Source organism: Metarhizium brunneum, chromosome 1 (genome assembly GCF_013426205.1).
Source record: "Metarhizium brunneum chromosome 1, complete sequence".
Classification (NCBI taxonomy): Eukaryota; Fungi; Ascomycota; class Sordariomycetes; order Hypocreales; family Clavicipitaceae; genus Metarhizium; species Metarhizium brunneum.
The window spans coordinates 4,344,708-4,365,372 of record NC_089422.1 but is presented as its reverse complement, the minus strand read 5'-3'; the positions used below and the strand labels follow the sequence as shown (position 1 = coordinate 4,365,372).

At 50.6% G+C, this 20,665-nt stretch overlaps 4 protein-coding genes across 4 annotated transcripts; 2 read left to right on the top strand and 2 right to left on the bottom strand.

Annotated features, from left to right (window-relative positions):
• Positions 1 to 917: 917 nt before the first annotated feature.
• G6M90_00g013150 (uncharacterized protein) lies at positions 918 to 11,175 on the bottom strand (the record flags this gene model as incomplete). The annotated part of the gene is made up of 8 exons (XM_066129741.1): positions 918 to 1,537; positions 1,609 to 2,359; positions 2,430 to 5,137; positions 5,319 to 6,038; positions 7,777 to 8,208; positions 8,292 to 9,927; positions 10,014 to 10,858; positions 10,926 to 11,175. 8 exons carry the CDS (start codon positions 11,173 to 11,175, stop codon positions 918 to 920), a joined length of 7,962 nt encoding a protein of 2,653 aa, XP_065985915.1.
• A 5,304-nt stretch (positions 11,176 to 16,479) lies between these two features.
• On the bottom strand, positions 16,480 to 17,367 carry G6M90_00g013140 (uncharacterized protein; the record flags this gene model as incomplete). The annotated part of the gene is made up of 2 exons (XM_014693723.1): positions 16,480 to 16,851; positions 16,942 to 17,367. The coding sequence occupies 2 exons, from the start codon at positions 17,365 to 17,367 to the stop codon at positions 16,480 to 16,482; spliced, it is 798 nt and encodes a 265-aa protein (XP_014549209.1).
• Positions 17,368 to 17,714: 347 nt separating this feature from the next.
• Positions 17,715 to 18,317, top strand: lbsA (Lactobacillus shifted protein; the record flags this gene model as incomplete). Its single annotated transcript, XM_014693724.1, has 3 exons — positions 17,715 to 17,975; positions 18,029 to 18,196; positions 18,255 to 18,317. 3 exons carry the CDS (start codon positions 17,715 to 17,717, stop codon positions 18,315 to 18,317), a joined length of 492 nt encoding a protein of 163 aa, XP_014549210.1.
• Positions 18,318 to 19,729: 1,412 nt separating this feature from the next.
• G6M90_00g013120 (uncharacterized protein) lies at positions 19,730 to 20,623 on the top strand (the record flags this gene model as incomplete). The annotated part of the gene is made up of 5 exons (XM_014693725.1): positions 19,730 to 20,063; positions 20,163 to 20,253; positions 20,313 to 20,337; positions 20,401 to 20,463; positions 20,528 to 20,623. The coding sequence occupies 5 exons, from the start codon at positions 19,730 to 19,732 to the stop codon at positions 20,621 to 20,623; spliced, it is 609 nt and encodes a 202-aa protein (XP_014549211.1).
• Between the last annotated feature and the right edge of the window lie 42 nt (positions 20,624 to 20,665).

Below are 20,665 nucleotides of genomic sequence, written 5' to 3'. Positions count from 1 at the left end.
CAACCACGAGTGAGTTGAGAATTCTGGGGTCGCTCGCGGAAATGAAATGCCTGGCCCACCATTCCGCTTCCGGATATCTTCTAGAATACCATCTCGAACACTACTGAGCTAGGCGCGAACCAAGCTAGGCGGGAACCGGGTTGCTTTTTCATGACCAAAAAAGCCACTGATTTGCCTCCCACAAAGGACCGCCCATGTACAATGTATGTATGAATGAATGTGTACGTATGTACGTATGTACCAACTAAAACTTGCAAAAAAATAAAGCTTTCGTATCGGATGACGTTGGCGCATTCAACTGCCGGTCTCACGCCGACCATGGACGCCGATCGGACCGCAGGCATCCCGAAGCCGGCCGACCCGACACCTGGTATTCCGGCAGCAGTACGCCGTACGGAGCAAAAGAAGAAAAAAGAGAACCAAATACTAGTTACGAATTGCTATATAATATGGAGAACTCGCTCTCCCCCCCCCCTCTCAGGCGCATCGTTTGCCAGACATCCCACAATATCGAGGCATCAAACAAACATGCGTCTCACACCAAACCTTAACCTTATTTATCCCCCTCTGGAAATTCATCTTCTTTTACCAAGTACTCCTTTAACTATGCCAGAAATGTCGTTACTTGCCCCCCGTTTTCACAACGTAACTCATGCGGCCACGAGCTTGTCTGGCCGTGCCATTGCCGTGCCGTTGCCACATCATGCCGCGCTAAAGGGAGCCGTCTCTATATCTATTTACAATCCTTTACTAATGCAGTGTTGGCCCGCAAGCGCGCCCTTCCCTATAAAACGCCCCAAGGCACTCTGCCCGACTCTTCTTGGAAATACCCCATTTTTATAAAGGCTGCTTTGTATTGTGTTCTTTTAGTAGTACCCCCGTCACACCGGTAGGTAATACGCACATGCTCATTGTGTCTAGGCGCTGCGTGTCATCTTGTCTCCCTCGAGATGGATCTCGGTTACTTCCTCCGACGCTCCTTCTCCAGCCCCATCTGCTGGCACAGATATAACCCCCTGCTCATCCCATGAGGCGCCCTCTTCGAATGGGGCCGCCGACGCCATATCCGTGTCTTGTTCGGAAAGTGCCTTGCTCCTGTCATCGCCTGATGAGTCAAACTGCGCATCGTCACTGGCACAGTCTGTGTCCCTATTGCCATTTACGCCGTTGCCGTTCAGGCTTGTGAAGCTCCAGCTTTGAGTCATGTCCAGGGCCCCCTTGGATCCGGAGTGATAGTTTCCCTCGTCCTCAATGCTACGACGGATAGTGTTGCCGTCGTATATAGGCAGCTCGTCGTCGTCATCATCCATCCCTGTCAACGGAGTTACTGTCGTCTTGGTTGATCGTTGCGTCATGACCTCTTCGCCAGATTCTGTCGCTTCGTTGTCAGAATGGACCGACTCCTTGTCGAACTTGTCAAAGATTTCCTTGAATCGCGGGCCTCCTAGCGGCCCGCTGCTACGACGACGGTAGAACAGCAGATATGCTGCAGAAGTGATGACAGACGTGGGATCCGATACCACGTGGACAGATGAATCTATTTGCCAATGTTAGCATTTGTGTCACAGATGTCCGTTAAGCCACTACTCGTTCGTGTGTCGCACGCACCATTGTAGTTGTACCACCGCCCGTCTACAAAATTCTTGGCATATGCCGTGTAGTGACCACCGCCGAGACCACCATAATGGTCATCGACTCCGATCAGATCGTAAATCTCGGCCTTGCCATCTTCCTTTTGAATCACTCTGGATGTAAGGTCCAGGCCTTCAATCGGGAAGTCAACAAGAACGTCAAGCTTGTCGCGACGCCAGCCGGAACTACTGAACCGCTTCAGATGAGCCACTAGAATATCGGGAGTCTTCCACAGATCGAACTTCTTGCTGGCGCGTCGGTGCTCCTTGCAGCGAGGACAGTACCACATGTCTTGCTCAGACAAGATTTCTGCTCGCTCAAACTCATCCAGACACTCTTCGAGGGTGATGCCGCGGGTTTTGCGTGTGACACGTCGTCGCTGAGTAATCTTCAAAGCCGGATCGTGGAGAGTCTGGACATCTACAAACGTCCTGGATCCCCGGGCAGGATCTGGCTTGTTTGTGTTATTACCAAAGGCGGCGTCCCAGGCATCCTCAGTCCAGTCAACAACGATGCCCTCGAAGAGGCGTATTAAGGGCCCGCCGTCAGAAACGGCAGGGGGCATGGGCTGAGGGGCAACGATATTCGCCCTTTGCGATAGTTTGCTTGCTCGGGTTTGCTTGTCCCGTCTTTTATTGCCCTTCTTGCCGTATCCTTTGTGCCCCTTAAACTTCTTGCGGCTACCCTGATTATACTTAGAGTTATGTCTACCAGATCGTCCATTAATCTGATAGATACATTGTGAGTATTTTTGCGACAAGATAAAGGGGGGGGACATGGCAGGAATGCAATCTCACCTTGGCAGCTTGATGGGCATCCTCCTCGCTGGATTCCTCAATCATCCGCGTCTGAGTGGACTCTGGTGTGGCTTCATCCTCGTCACCGCTCTCCTCGTTGCCGGAGCCTGTACTGTTAGAGCTGCCAGGACTGGATGCATCGCCATCTTTCACCCTGGGTTCGGGAATTCGATCGGCAAGCCTGGGCAGCGTCCTAGTGTTATCAACATTGGACCATCCAGTTGGGACGGGCCCGTCAGTGTCATTCTTGAAGTAGCAAAGGTCAAAGAGGTTCTGAAGTTCTGGATTCAGGAAGTTTGCAGGGTCGGCAAATTTTGGCGCCTTCGTGTTGAACTGCTTGAGGATTGTCGGTTGCGTGATTGGAGAGATAGTGGCACGATTGCTAATATTGTCGACTGCGTCTCTCATCGTGATATCGACCATATCGTCTTCACCCTCAACGGAGTTGCTGATAATCTTGCTGTCGCCTGAAGAGTCAGCGTCTGAGGCTGTAGTGATGACCAAGTCTGCGTCGACACCGTCGGACGCATCAGATTCCTGAGTGTCCTTGAACTTGGACCACGTAGAGAATGTGGCAACCTTCTGCAAGATCTTGCGCTTGATGACGTCGTAGTCGGATGCCTGTTCTCTTGTCAGGGTAATAAAGTGAGGTGGTGAAATACCCTCTGGACCACGACCGGGAATTTGCGGTCTCCGGTGAAGGACTGGGACGACCATTGTATGACATTCCTCCTCGCTCCACTCTGCTGACTCTGGGGGCGTATCGATATCCAACATGGACCGATACTTTTTATGTGGTTTCTTACTCGGCCAGTTGGTAGGAACAGCTTCCAATTCGTGAATCGTTGGCGTATCCGAGGACTGAATCTCCTCAGATACGTCCTGGGTGTTGTCATAGATTTTAAAGAATCGATCCTTGAATTCCTCAGCACCCATCAGGCGTTCCACTGGAACACCAGTTCTGACCGAAATGAACTGCTTCAACGACTCCATGGAACTGTGTCTTGATAACTCGACCTCGATCTTCACGGGGGCGTCGTTGAGTGGGAAGAATTTTACCGACTTTGACCACATGTTCTCCAGTGGCAGCGGCAAGGTCAGATTGTTGAAAGGATCAAAGGTGATACTAATCTTGCCACACTCGGGGCATTTCAGTGTTGACTTGTATAAGCCAGTGAAGAGGTCCGCAATGACGGAATCATCCCGGCGACAGGTGATATCCCATACTTTATCAGCCATCTCTTTGATGGCTTCAGGATTGTTGATCATGTCGTCAGTGGAGTCGGGCTTTTCGATGTAGGGCTTCTTCTTGATTCTGCTCAGATCTTCTTGAAGGGCGTCGAGCAAAAATCCCAAGAATTCCTGGGAATCCTGCTGGCTCCATCCGGAAAAGGTGGGACGGCAACGTCCGACAGTTGATTTGAAGTCTCGTGGACTTACAGAACCGCGACCTTCCTCGTAGACTTCTCTGAGGAGATTACCGTAGGCGATGGCCACTCTGCCCTCGAAGCCTAGCACGTTGGTTTTGTTAATTTCGGTGAAATAGGACTCAGTCAAGAAATACTTGGTGAGCTCCTCGACGCTTCGAACACATTGCAAAGCAGAGTTCATATAGCAAGTGTTGCCCAGGTTGTGTAGACCGACGGCACCGATGCTTCTCCCATGTCGCTTCTTTTGCACACGGCCTCGAGTCATGGGGCCGTCGAATACGGGACTGCTTCGATTGCTGCTGGTCTTTGAGGAGATTGTGCTTCCCAAAAGGCGCGATGGTGTGGGCTTGTCAGCCGCCTTCATCCGGCCGGTGTAGTTGCTCACATAAGAGTTTCCAATAGCCTCATCCAGAACCAAGGTCTGGTCCGTTGTCAACTCGTAATGTTGCAAGGTCGACTGTCCGTTGAACTTGTCGTCGGCAGTGTGGTCGATGAGCGGCACAGAGACTCTTATATCTCTAACCTTCGAGAAGGAGACAACGTCGACGAGCAATGTAGGCCAAACAGACTGGTTCTCATTTCCACCACGAGATCTTCCAGGTGAATCGGGAGGGGTGAGTGCTGACGCAGCATCGGTCTCTTGTCTAGTCACTTGCGCAGAGGCCGGAATAGTGAACAATCGTACCTTGCGCTCCAGGCCTACACCGGCAAGGGTCTTGATCTCCCTGAGGAAGCTCTGAGCATGTGTAGTGGAGCTCCTTGCGACGATTAGAGGAGGTGGATTCTTGGCCTTGAGAGACTGTTCAATAGGAACGGTGCTGACATCGGACCATAGTCGATGTACGTGAAAGATGGGTGGGTGAAACTCATAGAGAATGTTGGGCGGCGCTTGTTTGCTATCCGCAGTGTTCACAGCAATGCGAGCAATAGGCTGCTGTCCTTCCTTTATGCCATACCAATCCATGACCATTTTCCAAGCATCCTCCGGAAATAGTTCGAAGGACTCGTTGCCCAAGCCAGGTATGAGACGCACAAAATCCCTGCCGCTCGAGTCTTTGATTGTCTCCTGGATAATGTCTGTATTGTCAACCGGCCCCAAGGAGATACTTTCGGCGCCAGCTGCGGCAGGTTTGGAGCCGGTCCGTAAAGAAAGGGCTTTATCGACCCAGGTTCTCGAAACTAGATAGGCTACACTGCCTTCTTGCGGGGGAGCTTCGGCAAATGCTTTTAATAGCATTTCGATGATTTTGACTTGTTCTAGCAGTGGCGGGGGTGCTACTGTTTTTTTGAAGAAAGAAAATTTTTTCCAGTGTTAGTATTTGCTCTTTTAAAATATTTTATACGTACATGTCCAAGTCTTGGATCAATGTTTGTGGGTGTCTGTTCCTGGCATATACTTATATACCATAGCATACAAAACGAAGGCATCATATTTTCTCAGGGTGGCATAGTTTCTTACGTTGAGACAGGGAGGCTTCGTGGCCGTTTACATCGGGGGCATCGACGCTCATTGCGCGGGGAAATTCAGTGGAGGATGGATCTATTTGCTGGCTGGGCTGAGAGGCATCCGTGTCCATGGTGGTGCCGTTCTTGGACGGAGCAGCGTCGGGATCCATGCTGGAGGCTCTTCGTTTTAATGGCGAGGAAGATCGTTGCGGCAGGTCGGCGTCGCCATTCATCATGGCCCTCCTTGGGACAACAAAGGGAGACTGGCTTCTGCCTGGGTTCCGTGCAGAGCCAGTCTCGTCCCCTCCTCTGTCGCTCTCGAGAGAAAGCTCAGCGTAGGCCGAGGCACAGGGCGAGGATGCGGTCGAGGAGGCGTAGTCGGTCGAGACGAGGGAGGCGGCGTGGGTGTGTTGCAACCGCGGGGGGAGGCTCGAGGCGGTTGCAACAGGCAGCGCCTCTGAACGGAGAAGATAACGAGGGGCCTCGGGCTCGCGGGAAGCAATTACAGAGCTGAGTTCGGCAGAGAAGGACAGGACAGGATCGTCGTCGGGTTCAACTTCACACGAGGGCAGGGCCGAGTCGGGGGATGGCGAAGCTGGAGCGTCCAATACCTGCTTGGTCGAGGGCGGCGGACGGGCAAGCCTTCTCTTCTTTGAGGAAGACGTCTTGACAGTGAGCTGCCCGAGCAGCTCGTGGACAAACGCGGGTGATGACGCCGGAAGCGACAGATAGTCTGATTCAGCGGAAAGCGAGGGACTGATGAAGTAGCCTCACGCATCTAAAGGGGACGAGAATGCGGTGGTCTTTGTGGCGACTAGACAGAAACAAAATGGGATTTCTGGGTTGATGGCATGGCACCTGGGACCAACGACTCGACTGCCTGCCTGCCTGGCTAGTGCTTGGAAAAGTCTAGTGCCGGCTGGTCGACCAGACGGCGCCGGGGGGCACTTGGGCAGCTGAGAGCCTCGAGCACACAGCGAGCGGCAGGCGGCGTCGGTGCTGGACTGGGGGGCTCTTGGAGCACAAACGGGAAATCACAGTGCTGGCCGTGGGCGTGGGCATCGGCCTGTCAACTCATGGTGGGGCCAGGCAGGGAAGAGCGTTTGAAAAAGGAAGAAAGAAGAAAGAAAACCGTCCAGACACTGGATGCCAGTGGAGACGGCTGGGGAGACCGGACGGCATCAAACAGTCTGGTGCACACCGGCTTGAGGGCTACCTGTATTGACTTGAGCCAGGCGCCACCAGACCCGTCAACTAATTGACTAGTAGTACTAAACCTGGTGCCTGTTCTAAAGAGTCAAGTTATTTGATGGTCTTGCCTGGTTCAAGTGTTGACAGAGTCCAAACCGCGCGGATGCACATGCACATTTGACAGTACACTTACACCCCATCTTCTAAACTCTCCCGAGGAACGCGGCGCGTTGGGACACATCACCCCGTGCGATGCCGTGTTACGGTCGAGGTCGATTGACAGCACCGGCGGGAACCGTTGTTCAGTTCTCCTCCCGCCTTCTAACGTCAAGGCCGTCGAGACCGTCGTCATGACACAAGCACAAAGCACCAAGGGTACTCCCAATGACATCAAGAAGTTGAAGGAACCACCCCGCTGTTTCCCAGTCAATGATGCCGACGATCTGGTTCCCCTTGACCAATGATTGGCCACATCTTGGCCGCATATCCTATTGCATAACATGCTTTGACATCAACTGATGCTAAGGAAAAAAATATGGAGCTAAAAGGAAAACGAGCGAGAAGGCCTGAAATATCGAGCAAGCCGTTTCGAAATTTAAGATCCCGGGGGCGCCGACGGGGACGGTTGAACTCGCCTCATCAATCTGTTTCAAGACATCTATAGCTGCTGGCCACACTCTATTTTTGCTTGAATTGAACAAGGAACACGGACTAGTCATGCTTCTGCGATTCGCCCTGTACTTCCAGCCACGTACTTAGGCATGTATATTCCGCCATCATGACATCCAACATACCGACCCGGCCTTTAAACTAAACTCATCTCAGCAAGCCTGAACGCCGACCTCCTGATTAGAGGGGTCCGCTTCTATAAAACAGCACTGTCTACATATAATGTTGCTGTCCGTCGCCGGTGTTGCTCGTCTAACCTCTTCTATGACTTTTCTGCGCCTGCAACTCTTTGCTACCAATATGAGCCTCCTTATTGCTCTGATACCTCAAGTTCAATTCGGCTCATGCCACATGGCGTGTAGTCTTCGCACCAAACTAAACAAATAAAACCAAAACGCATTTAAAATAAATCAATAAAAGAAGAAAAGGTGTCATGTGGTGATAGTGGTTTGAACAGCAAGACAGAAGAGCCATCAAAGGTAATGCCATCGCTCGGTAAGCGCTAGACCAATTTGCATTTTAATTCTTCACATCTTTGATTCTCACTCTTATCCTTTTTTTTTCGATACTTCAGTCTGCTTATAACTTGGCATCGGTCTCTTCAAACTCACTCACTTGCTTGACAGGTCGGACGCCTGAGCTAGCCTGCAGACTAGCTTTGAACTGGCGTACGTCGGTAATCTTCTGAGCTGTTTCGACTGCGCCGGTATCTTTCGTAGACCCATTTGTTGCGTCAGTTTCGGCAGCCGGAGGAAGTCCGCATTTCTGGATCTTTGAAATAACAGCATTCAGCTTTTCGCTTTCGAGAATCTCGCCGCTTTCAAGATACTCGCGTAAGACGTCAACACTCCCCCGCTTCTTTTTTGGGACATCCTCAACACCTGCTTCTTTCAATATTTCCATGACTTTTGTGTCCAGGCCGCGTGCCTTGAGGTGCACTGAGATGCGAGAACGAGTGCTCGAACAGGGGTGGAAATATGTCTTGTAGAATTGCACCATTTCCATCTTGGTAAGTGGCTTAACGTGGGCTGCGTCGTGCTGGTCTGTTCCGTTATCTCAATGTCAGCATACTTCATTCATATACTCCAGGTCGTCTGCAGTGTGGTACATAGTAGGCTTCACTCACTTAGCTCGAAGTCGTAATACTCGCCATCGATCTGACCCCATTGTCTCGACGATTCCTGATCGAGATTACGCAGTTTCTCGAGGCGTCTCACAATCAGACTTCGCTTGTGATTCTCGAACTCGGAGTCGCTCATCTGCTCAAGCTTCTTCCCAAATTGAACCAAAAAGGCCTCAATTCGTCTGTCAATGTACTTGGGTTTCTGAGTGCTTTGTATCAAGAATCGAAGTCCGGAAGTAGTCGAAAAGGATCTCGTGCCTGAGAAGACGACATACCCAAGTTGCTCCTTGGTGCGAAGTTGGTCAAACGCGGGCTCATGGATCATCTGTGCAGTAAGAAGGGTCTTTGCTCTGAGTTGACGGTCGGCTTCGTCGCCAACGTAAAACCATGTCTCAATACAATGATTAATAGTTTGAGGATCTTTCAGCTCCTTCTTGTAAACAAAATTGGAACCACGGGGGAGTATGAGCGAGCGAATAATCGGCCACTGAGACCGAGGCAGAGGGCGAGGCCTGAGCATGGACTCGACCATGTCAGTCAACCTGACAGCGTCGCCTCGAGACAGGTTGCCATGTGCGTATACTTCAATGTACAACTGAGACAGTATTTGCTTTTGGAAAAGTCGCACAGCACCAGCAGTGGCGTGCTTAAGCTCGGCAGCCATTTCCTCTACATTGTAACGAGTCTCGGAGTTAAGCCACGACAAATAGCCTCCTATTTGTTGAAAGGACGACTGAAGTTGTGAGTTTTCATAGGCACGTACAAGCCGCTCATGGACGATATGAAAGCGATCCTCCTGGATATCGAGGTCTCTCATGGTGTTAACCACCTGCTCCAGCATGACAGGGAGTTTCTCATTGTATCCAGAGAGCTTTATGCAGAGCCCTCGCGTATCAAGCGAGGCGCTATACTGTAACCCAGCGAGTGCAGCATCGTATGAATATTCCTCGAGGGCATCTTCGACCAGCTGAGTGAAGAGTGTTGCCTCGACGCAATTCTTCACAGATGTGGAGATAATAGGGTTTTGTAAGCTAACAAAGACATTTGCTTTGGGAACCCAAAATGTATCGTCCTTCTTCCACCAAGTCCGCGCTCCTTGGTCATGCCGTAAGACCCGTGGAGCCAATGCAGGTTTTGAGACCTCCCTTTTCTCCACGTCAAACTTATTGGGGATGAAGTTGTTCTTGTGCGGCAGATGTAATTCAGGCAGACGCTTATTTTTGGACATTGTGAGGGCCTTTTGGAGTTCGGCCATGAGGCTCTGGGGTATTTTTTCGTGACGGTACTCTGTTCCATACCAATATTCCCTCTTGTCCCAGTTTCCTGGATACTCTTGAGAAACAATGACAAGTCTCATGTTCTCTGGGCGCAACCTTTCCAAAGCCTTTGTAATAAGTGAGGCGTCAAAAGTTCGCAATCGCTTTTGTCCGCTAAGCAACCACTCACGGGGCAAAGGCTTCTGCATGACTGAGCTGATGGAACTCGTGAATTTGCTAGCCAGTGTCTTTTGTTTAAACTTGAAGTCCTGCTCGGCCATGACCTTCTGTTCTTCAAATATCCATTCCTGCGGAGGACTTTCCCGTAGCATTGCGACGTACTGGAAAAAGATCGTAGGGATTTCGAGGTAGTGATCCAATCCCTAAATTCAACAACTCTGTTAGCGTACACGGCCCTGGACCATGCATGACTGGGGACTTTTGTACGTGCCTCCTTGGTGAGCCTCACTTCCATTTCAAATATACTGGGCGATCCAGGGCACACTGGATACGCACCGGCAGATAGGCTATTGGCCCAGCCCTTGTTTTTGAGGTATGAGAAGAGGCTGCCGCGGCCTTCATGCCCAACTAGGTGGCTAATGTATCTGCTCGGCTGCGTCTCAAACATACCCTCCTCATCAATGAAGGGAAACAACAGACTCAGAGTTCTTGAGTCCAAGACTGGTTTGGCAAAGCACTGCGTGCCCAGGTCGGCATCACGATACAGTGGTTCCTGGGTCCACCTGTTCGGAGACAGATTCTTGTTTTCAATGCCCGAGAAAAGTTCCACGACCCATTTCTGTAGTACGTCAAGGGGCTCGCGGCCAAGAACAACGAGCTTCATTCGGTTGGCAGAGTAGTGCTTGTCGTGGAACTCGACGAACTTGTCGCGAACATTGATCCCTTGTGATTCGGGTTTCGTCTTGAGCACTTCCAAGTTGCCCGTAGAGAAATGACAGTAAGGGTGCTCGGGATTGGCTAGTGACTTGTTCAGCTGGTTTAAGCGCCAGGTATCATTTTGCAAGTTCTTGCGGTTCTCGTCATTCACAGCGTTCAACTCTCTGTCCAGCGTGTTTTCCAAAAACAAGGGCTCAATAAAAAATTGCGCAAAGCGGTCAAGGGCCCCGAAGAGCGGTGACGGATTGGCGTCTGAAGGTTCTTCATCGTTGGCTGGCTTGGCCGCCACCTCAAAGAAGAAGTTGGTGGAAGTAGCCGCCGTGTAGGCATTGCAGCTGCCCGAGTTGGCAGCCAAGTACTGGTTGTATTCGTTTTCCCCGGGATATTTCTTTGTGCCCATGAATAAAAGCTGCGGTGCTACAAGCATTAGCCAATGGGCCAACAAAGAAAAAACAGTGCAAGTACCCGGATGGGCTGTTTATACTGACATGTTCTACACCATGTGCCAAGCCAGGCATCTCTTTGGAATCGCTGAAATTGCCAACATTGACGTCCAAGGCAGCACTGGCCTTATCGGCCTTCGGGTCGTGGACGAGAAGCACCTCTAGCCCGTTCTCGAGGCGGACAACGCGATAGTCACGGTCGTCGAGCGAAGGCTTTTCGAGGCGGTCCGTCAAGAGAACCACAGGAGCATGGCGGCTGGTTGCCAAGCCCGAGGAATGTGCAGGCGGCATTGTGCAGTTGCGACGCGAGCCAGGCTCACGGAGGACGGGTTGCAAGACGCTGTGCGAGAGTGAAGAGGTCGTTCTGGCTGGCAACGGGGCAGGTCTGGTTGTATATGCACAAACCAGGACGGGATAAGAGAGGTCGACTGGTGCCAGACAGAGCAGGTCCAGGTGCCGTCAGATGATGATGATGGTGGGGTCAATAGGTACTTGTACCAGACAGTTCGAGCCAGCCGATGTCGCCAAATGGCCTCTGGGTCTGTGCGATTACTGTATTCCGCTAGTGGATGGGAGGGATGTGGCGGCCCATCGGGTGGGAAGAAGGTCAAAGAAGATATGATGTTGGTGGCGGCGTGCGTTTTTGTTTGTTTGTTTGTTGGCTTGCTTGTTTGTTTCCCGGCCGTGGTGGCCAAGACCAAATCGATGGGCGCTCTGGCTGGTGGTTTAGTGCCCGAGGACGGCGTGACGACAAGAGTACATGTAGCTGCTCGCTCAAGTCGAAGCACAGGGGTAACTATGTGAGTTGGTGGGTTAGCTGGCAACACGGCAGCTCAGAGTTGTGTAATTGAGCCAAGGAATGAATGCCTTGGGTCGAGGCAAGGGGCAATGTCTGGGACCAAAGAGGCGCCACGATGCCGGCGCGGATCGTGCAGAATGGCCTTCGTCTCTGGTATCTGGCTTGCAAGGGCGCTCACTCACCGACTTTGGTTCGGGTACGGAGTACTCGGTGCCAATGCTCGAGTCTCGAGCGCAAAGATGGACCGGCCGCGGGACTGCGGATAGCTCGCCTTTTATATCACCACCGTTGGGTGCAAGCATGGGTATTCAGATGCTCGCCAATGCACAGTTCGTCAAGCAATGTCAAGCAAACAGGCATCCGATTGACACCACAAAGATGGAGTAACTATGCCCAGTCTGGCTTGGCCAGGTTTGGAAGGCGTGATTGCTGTGCCGCAAAGTCAAGGACTCACTCAGCTTTCACATATCCACGTCACCAGCCGCTCACACAACTCAGGGTGAACCAAAGACTGAAGCGAAGCGTCGTGGACCAGCGCGGAAACCGGCCGCAGAAACACAAACAAGCAACATCGCTACAAGAAGCATCAATATGACAATCTCCCAAGGGTAATCTGCAGCAGGGACCAAGCAACCGTGCATGGATGGGCAAACTTTGGAACATGGGATCGTTGGTGTGGTCGATGGTACCACTCACACACCCCATACTCGATCCACTTTGCCCATGTTCAACCACCATGTTGGCTGGATGTACGTAGTTATTATAGTAGGTAACGTTGGTAGGCTATGTGTGTGTCGTGTCGTGTTGTGTGCATGTGCATGTGCAGAGTATCGAGCACACAGTCAGTATGTACACCGCATTTCAACACCTCAATTGCAGCCACGACTTCTCCCGCTTCGTTCACTGGCAGCATCTGGACAGACACATCAAGGCCCACTGGTTCAATGTTGGGCCTCCTTCACGCATCACCAAGAGACCCCAGCCTGGCTGGTAGCTGTTGAGACAGCATGCATCTAATCCGGCAGACACACACTGCATCATAGCTCTCGATAGCTGGATCAAGCAGTGAATGTCTATCTGCTCCGGCACGGTTGCCAAATGCGGCCGGTTTGCAATGTACATGTGAGACCTTGTCACACGGCGTGAGACTCAACCATATGCAAGTTGGCGCCAGATGCTAGTATGTATTCACTGCTTGCTTGTCAACCCGCCTACCAAGATGGATCCGTGGCCTTTTGTCATAATGCATGTGTGTATGTGCGCTGCTGTCTGGCATGCAATTCTCGAAAGTAATGTCGGGCCAACAAATTGTCAACCATTGGCGTTCCGATTCTATGAGCACGACGGAGGGCTTCTGGGCGAACAAATGGAGCCTCGACTTATGTACTCCAAGCCTTCTTCCAGGCACGCCTGAATCGCCAGTCGCATTTCTGTTACGTAGTATTTGCAAAGTTCTTGGTTTGCATCTGGTCTTGGTCACCACCAGCCTCCAGGTGAGGCGCCCGACTACCTCGCAACGCCTTCTCAAGCACAAAGCATCCATCACGATTCATGTTCAGGGTCGGGTCGATGGGTACCAAGTCATTGGTTTAGACCTGTCCACTTTGAACATCACCCTCCAAAACACCTTGAGGGCGAGGATCCCGACTGCATGGCTGTGGCACATGCCGTCTGCAGCCCTCACTGTTCCAGGTAGATAGGCTGACAGGGGCCTCAAACCTAGAATGTATGTCCTCCGTACCTGCATGCATATTGTGGTAGTATTGGTATTTGGTATTGTGGTACTCCGTATCGGGGCATAAATGCTTCCTACAATGAGTGTCGACTTCCAGGGTTCTGGTTCCCTGGTCCATATCCTCGGGTTCCAAAGTTAACGGGACCCTACCCCTCTGGCTTGCTGTGCCTTCTGGGGTATCTTTCTGTTCCTTTCTATCGCCCGTGCCTCAAGCCAACCTACTCAAGAGCCCAGCCGCGTTTCCACTCAGTGGGTGGCTACGGGGCATCGTATCCGATAGGGGTCGAGGGCTTAATACATGCGGGACCCTGAGTCGTTCATTGGCATAGGAAAGATCCAAGTCGGTGATGCCACTCTAGGAACTGCCATCTGAGTGCTCAAGTATCTGGGTATCTAGGTAATGGCATGGCATTAGTTTCCACGTATGTGCGGTGCACGTCCTGGGCATTGAATACTGACGAAAACTTGTATGTACACATGGAGGTGCGTTAAAGGGAAAAACAAAAACTGTACTGTAGGTGGGAAATGCAAGGTATGCAACAGTGCATTAGTGCAAGTAGTGCAAGTATGCATATTGTGCACACCGCAACCTTGAATTCTATTCCGGAACCTTCCCCGGGCACGGGCACCAGACGCTCTATCCCCAACAACAAACCCCAGACACTACCAGACCCATTGTGTATATAGTATTTTTGGTTTGTAACCGCACAACAGATGAGACTTGGTTTTTTCTTTTCTTTTGCATTCGCGCACCCATGTTGAGTAGTATTCACCCGCCTAGCACACTCCGGCGGGCGACGGCGGTGACGCGTTGAGCACCCCATCCGCCTCGAGCTTTGCAAGTTGCTACTATCTGTAATAATCGGCGCCCAGCATACGAAAATGATAATGTTCGGTCTCAATCAGTCGGTCAAGACTATGGCCAGGATTAGCTGGCTTGTCAACAGCCTACTGCATGTTACGTGCCCCATACTCGTGTATACCATCAAGCCGTACGTAGTACGTCCAAGTGCTCCGTAACCATACTGGTTCTCGTTCATGAAGCGACTCAAGGAATTGACTCGTCAGTCCCAGATTGTTGCGAGAACTAAAATTGCGCTCGCAACCATGACTATCTGATATCCAAGGGGTATCCAGCTGAGTGATTATCCCCCACAATCCAAGTCCCGGCCTTGACAGGCAATTCGCCATAGCGCACCTCTCGGCACTAGGTATCCGCGAACACGTACGTGTAGTGACCATGTCATTCAGCCTTGGCTATCAAGACTTGATATTGCAACAGTCAATTGTGAAACGAATGTTCTGCAATGCCCCCTATAGACTCTCTCCAATCCCTAGTCTAGCGCCCGTCGGTCAATTAAATGCCATGTAGCAGGATCGTAAGAGAACCAAATTGATCTGCGATGATGGCGCGCAGCCCTCTGAACAGCTATCTGAGATATACTCCGTATTGATCCAACATTAGTTGGACAAATACCTAGTCTGCAATGCATCACATGGAATAGGAAATGTTTCCATAGAAAGAACCAGGCTTTCTATCCAAGCCTTGATGTGCAACTCATTGCATCCGAGAGTAGCGGACAGGCAATGGCTTTCGCATCCTGGTGAGAAATCGCCTGAGCATTAATGTCACTTAGCTGTAAAGAGTCCGTTACTTCGAGAGTGGGCTCAGAATTTGAGGTTGCTATCAATGCCACCAACTCTTCTCATCACCTTTGGTGAGTAGCCGAATGCACCCCATTGCTTCATGTCGTCGCCGTTTTCCAAGTACGAAACGTATGACACGGTCGTACATACACGTTTGCCATATTGGCACACCGAGTGAGTCGTGTTTCGGCATTTGGAATACTCGAGGGCATGAACGACAACTACTCTAATTCAAGCGACGGAAGGGTGGCTACCCCGGCGAAGGACAAGGATTGTTTTTCATGCACGTGTATGATTCGACATGGTACGTAACTGCACTGGTCTTTGGCGTGGGCACTTCTCTGGACCTCTGGATAGGCTCTGGATTCGAGGCTCGTAATCCATGTGTAGCAGGGCGTACCTGGCATAATAGTCTTACTGGGCTATGCTAGCTCTCGGCCCGGGCCTGTTCGGAACCGTATTCTAGTCATGATTTCAATGCAGGTATCGTTAAGGTGTGGCTGTGCTCCACCTGCTGTTGGACTGTTCATCATGCCCTTCTACTTGGATGTCGGTCTTGGAACACGACGCTGCCCCGGTAGTTTAATAGTCCTTGATTCGGAGCAGATGTTGACATAATGGAGGTGGTTTCCAAAGGGAAAAAGACCTCTATATTGAAAACTTCTTATCGGTTCCTGGGCGGGCGAGTACTTGATAATATAAATTATGCATCATGTGTCGCCTAGTAGTAGTTTCAAGAGAACGGAGGTGCATGTGATAGGGGCCGACCCATGCAGTTTTCTCTCCAAGCTGAATTCACTCTGGGTGTCCACGCCAATGGTACGAATTATTTGCGTATAAATTGATCGGTCGACTATGTGCCCCGGCCACTACCGGTCTTGGATATCTCGGTGGTCACCCCTGGGAAACAGGAGTTGACAGGCTTCGCTGGTCACCCAAGACAGGTTCGTCGGGTAACGGTCACGAGTGGAAAACTGCCATTGGACAGTATCGAATCAGGTCCCTACTTAGTCCCGGCTCCCTTCGCTTGCCACGATAGATAGGAAACTGACACAATACTGTCGTATTGTATGTTCAATCGCAAAGTCCATCAGCAGCTGTTGATCCTGGGCTTCATCCTCGTAAACGGTTCTGCATTATCCAGATGCCAGTGTAGGGGCATGTATGAGACGGAAACTGTGCTGTCACGCCCAATTGCATTCCGCCGCGGCATGATTATAGCGGTTGTTTGAGGCGCACGCTCCGCTGACAGGAAGCATCGTGGCACGGCCGTTCCAATTATTTCGTATGTAAGAAACAACGGCTTGATGTAATGGCTAGAAAGATGCTGCCCTAGCGCCATACTATGAAAGCGGGTGTCAGAGCGGATATGAATTGAGAAAGTAGCATCGCCACTCTTTACCGAGTTATGCCGTTAGCCCCTTGTACTTCGCTTAGAGCACTCTGAAGCTCTGTGACCAAGTTGTTGGCAGTTGTAGCACTTTATTGCCTTTGTGCTTGGGGATCCTTGGGAACTGAAATTTCCATTGCCAACAGAAGAGATGGAAGTCAGCTTATTTAAGCGAACTTCCTTCTTTTTTCTCTTATCGCGAAATTCCTTCGCCTTGGAAGCTTGGTGGCCATGTCGTGACCGCGACTGTGACCGGGATCGGGATCGGGAGGTTGTCATTCTCTTATTTTCGTCTGACGATCCAGTCGTATGATCTCGGCCAATGGAGTCGCTTTCGTCATCAGAGGTTCGACGTGACTCGTCGCCAGACTTGTCGGAGTTACAACGCTCGTTTGACTGCTTGCGCGTTGTTAGTAGAACCATTTGCAAGTTTGCAATGTGAACTCTAGTTCGTTCTCTTCGGCGATTTCCAGGCTATAAACGCACCTGTTCTGTTTTCAGAGGTTTGTGATATGTTCTTCCCTCTGCAGGATTGTCCTCATTTTCATCAGAATCCTTGGACGCGTCGATGTCGCCATATCCTACGTACACAATATTCAGAGGATGTGACTGCTTCTTGTCTTGGGACTTGTCAATATTAGCTTTCAAAACCCAATGAGTGTCAGCAGCAGAATGTTTTGCTAGCGCTGCTTGACGTGTGGCTTCTTGATCATCGAGAGCTGCTTGTATCAAAGCATGGTCAATGTTAGGATTAATGCGGCCAGGTGCTGGAGAATAATCTAATTTTCGCTTCTTGGACGAAGGAACATCTGAGCCCGGAGATCCGTTAGACGAAGCTGATGCGGCTGCACGCTGCATAAACTTCATCGTCAAGAGTCTTGACGAGACGCCCTTGGGTGTTTCTGGAGCCATTTTGTGGATGTCGAATGAAAAGGTAGAAAATAACAATTCGACGTGAGCGAATACAGGGTTTTAATTCTTCTTAAAGTCGCTGAAACACACACCAAAAAAGAAGCAGAACAATGAAATGCCGATGCAGACGGGCAAGTTATTTGTTTCTCTAGGTTGGGTGGAAGTCTTGGGCAATGAGCTTTTCAGGGTGCAAGCTTCACCCGGAGCTTTTTTGGAAGGATCCCGGAAGAATAATTATTCCGGCACATCATCTTGGGGGATCGAGTAGTACTCCCGACCTCACGCCTAGAATATGCTTCTAGTGCAGACCTGTAACCGACAACACTGCTGACTTCGTCTTCGGAACTATGGCGTCCTCTCAATTGAGATCGATTGGCGCGTTCGCACGCCAATTGCGTCTTCCCCGACGTGCATTTACCACCACTACTCGCCAACTCGAGGCTGCTGTCCCTGCAACTTCCAGAACCGAGACTGCTCTAGCAGAAGAGAGTCAACCCAAGCCTATCGAACAGGCCCCAAACCGTGTTGATGTTTGGTCTCGCAGCCAGAAGCCCCGGTCGAATGCTATGACCGGACCTCGTTTTGAACAGACCGACTTTGATCTCCAGGTGAGCGGCCATGCTTGATTTGCCTCGGCATTGTAATGCTAAATGACGGGCAGCCTCAACCTCTGTCGGCTATGGAAATGATACACAGGGAGCCTGTCCGGTGGACACATGATCGCATCGTAGCCTGTGATGGAGGCGGCGGCCCTGCCGGCCACCCTAGAATTTTCATCAACACTGACAAGCCTGAAATCGCGACCTGCAACTACTGCGGTGTTCCCTATGTATGTCACCCAGAACCGTTTCGTATATGCCAAGGGAATCTAACTGAGGAGGAATTAGGCCAATGAGCACCATCGAAAGCACCTAGAGTCCCTCCCCAAGACCTCATATCCGTTGTCATGATTGCGCCAATTCAGCGCGCCATGGAGAGATGAATGGGGCACATGGGCTTCTTGCCAATGTGCAATATAAGATATGAGTGAAAGGACTGATTGGAGAGCCGCTGTATTACTTTGCATGCAACCATGCCGAGGATGGGGACTCAATGTATATATTTCCACGAATAGATGTGTGGTTAGCTGATACCTTACCAGCGCCCCTTCAGCTAGTCGCCATGCCATGTGCTACTACGACTTAGTCACAATTCTCGCGCAACGAGGTTATACAGGGCACATTTTCCCACCTCTTGTTCTCCTCGACTAGCACAAATCATTGTAATGATGTATTATATAGAATGAGGAATTGAATTTCAGTGTGCAAGCACTTCAAACATTAGTGTATGGAAGCTACCCTACTGCCCTATTCGGATTTTAATATGGTCCTCAAAGCGATGATTATAAATATTAAACAAACTACTCCCAGTCCACTGATTCTTCCCCTTATTCCGTCATTCGTACCGCCAAACATCCAGTCAACGAGCAACCCAAATGACCGTTTGGAAAGGTCTCCCAAACTTCGCATAGACGATGTTGCCATTCGGTTTCAGAGCTATTTTGCTCGTTTATCATCAACTGTGCTCGCCCTAGCAGTGAACATGTTGCCCCAGCCTGTATCAAGCACTGCGACAAACGGTTAACATATAAAAGTCAGACTCAATGGAGGCCCTAGCTCAGTAAGCGTAATCGGCGCGGCGCATGTATGATAGTGCCCCCCTAAAGATCCAGACACCAGAGGCTTCCCATTGACATGGAGTTGCCAACCGGAGTTTAAGCTGGCCAACTGGAAGCTGGTTCCCGTCTTTATCGCGAGAGCTGGGGGGATCGGTTTAGCAACCTTAAGTACTCAAGTACCTAAAGAGAAAGTTGATGCTGGTATAGTTCACATGCAGCACGTTGGTAGTGACGGTAACATGCGTTAGCTACTTAGACCTACCGGTACGTAGAAGTTATCGCACCAAAAAATGGGCGTGGCCACATGTATTGATGTGTTAGTACCCTTTCATTGTGCGACTGAAGTTACATAGTGGTCAGCACACGATGGCGACCCACCAGCCAGTTAGGACCCGGATCACCTGGAGGGCCTATCAAGGAGTGCCCAAAGCACCCCGAGCGTTAAATTTTTGAGAGTTATCAAGATTAGTTCAAATCATCAAAATATGAAATGAAAAAAATAAAAACAGAACGTTTACCTTCTAAAAATTCTAATAAAACAAATCCACTACTTATTCAATTTTATCCGGATTCAGTCTAGTTCACGGAGTACTCCAGAAGATAAAACATTTTATTGACCCAAAGGTGACCTTGACCACACCCGCTATATGTACACTAACTGACCCCGAACAAGCCCTTATCGCGTGTGACGGCTGCAACATCGAGATGACACAGCACACATCTCAACATATATCTCTCACCACAACCATTGTGCTTATCCTAGTCCTCTTACTCGCATTCTTCCCGAACTTGTTCCACAGTATCTGGACCCTTCCTTTTACCTTGATCCCGTTCTTCCACTCCTCATCCAAGGGATATACCGGAACCGGAACAATGACGTGGTTCCAGAAGCAGTTCACTCTCCCCGCCAAGTCTCGCGGCTCATACCTCATCACCGACCAGGTCGTGTCTAATCTTCCCGAGATTCGGAACTACAAGGTTGGCTTGCTGAATTTGTTTGTCCAGCATACCAGCTGCGCGCTGAGCTTGAACGAGAACTGTACGTGAGGTTGTACCGGACCTTTCTGGGTGCGACTTTTCGCTTCAAAGCATCGCCTTGTCGCTTTGTGCAACGTCTGAAGCTGATTTTCGATACAAGGGGATGAGGACGTGAGGGCAGATATGAGCGACGCGCTTGATCGCATTGCGCCGGCCGAGGGGCCAAAGGGCGAGGCCTTGTATCGCCATGAGTAAGTCCAGGCTTTGCGGTTCTTGGCACAAGGTTACGTCTGATGCGTTTGGATTGTAGTGCCGAAGGTCCTGATGACATGCCTGTAAGGAAACAGATTTGCAGAGACCACATTTAGCAGTCCTGGAGACTAACGTGCCTTTAACAGGCTCACATCAAGTCGGCACTGATCGGAGCTAGCGTGACCATCCCGATCAAAGATGGAAAGCTTGTATGTTTAATAGTGATGCAAATATGCCCAAGCATTCTTCAATATTATGCTAACACGCCCAAAGGCTACAGGCACCTGGCAAGGTATCTGGTATCTCGAGTTTCGGGCCAGCAAGCATCAGCGTCGGATTATGGCTACCATTCAGGGAGAAAGGGCATAGAGAAGTAAATTAAATCAATGGCTGAATTAAATGCAAGAAGGA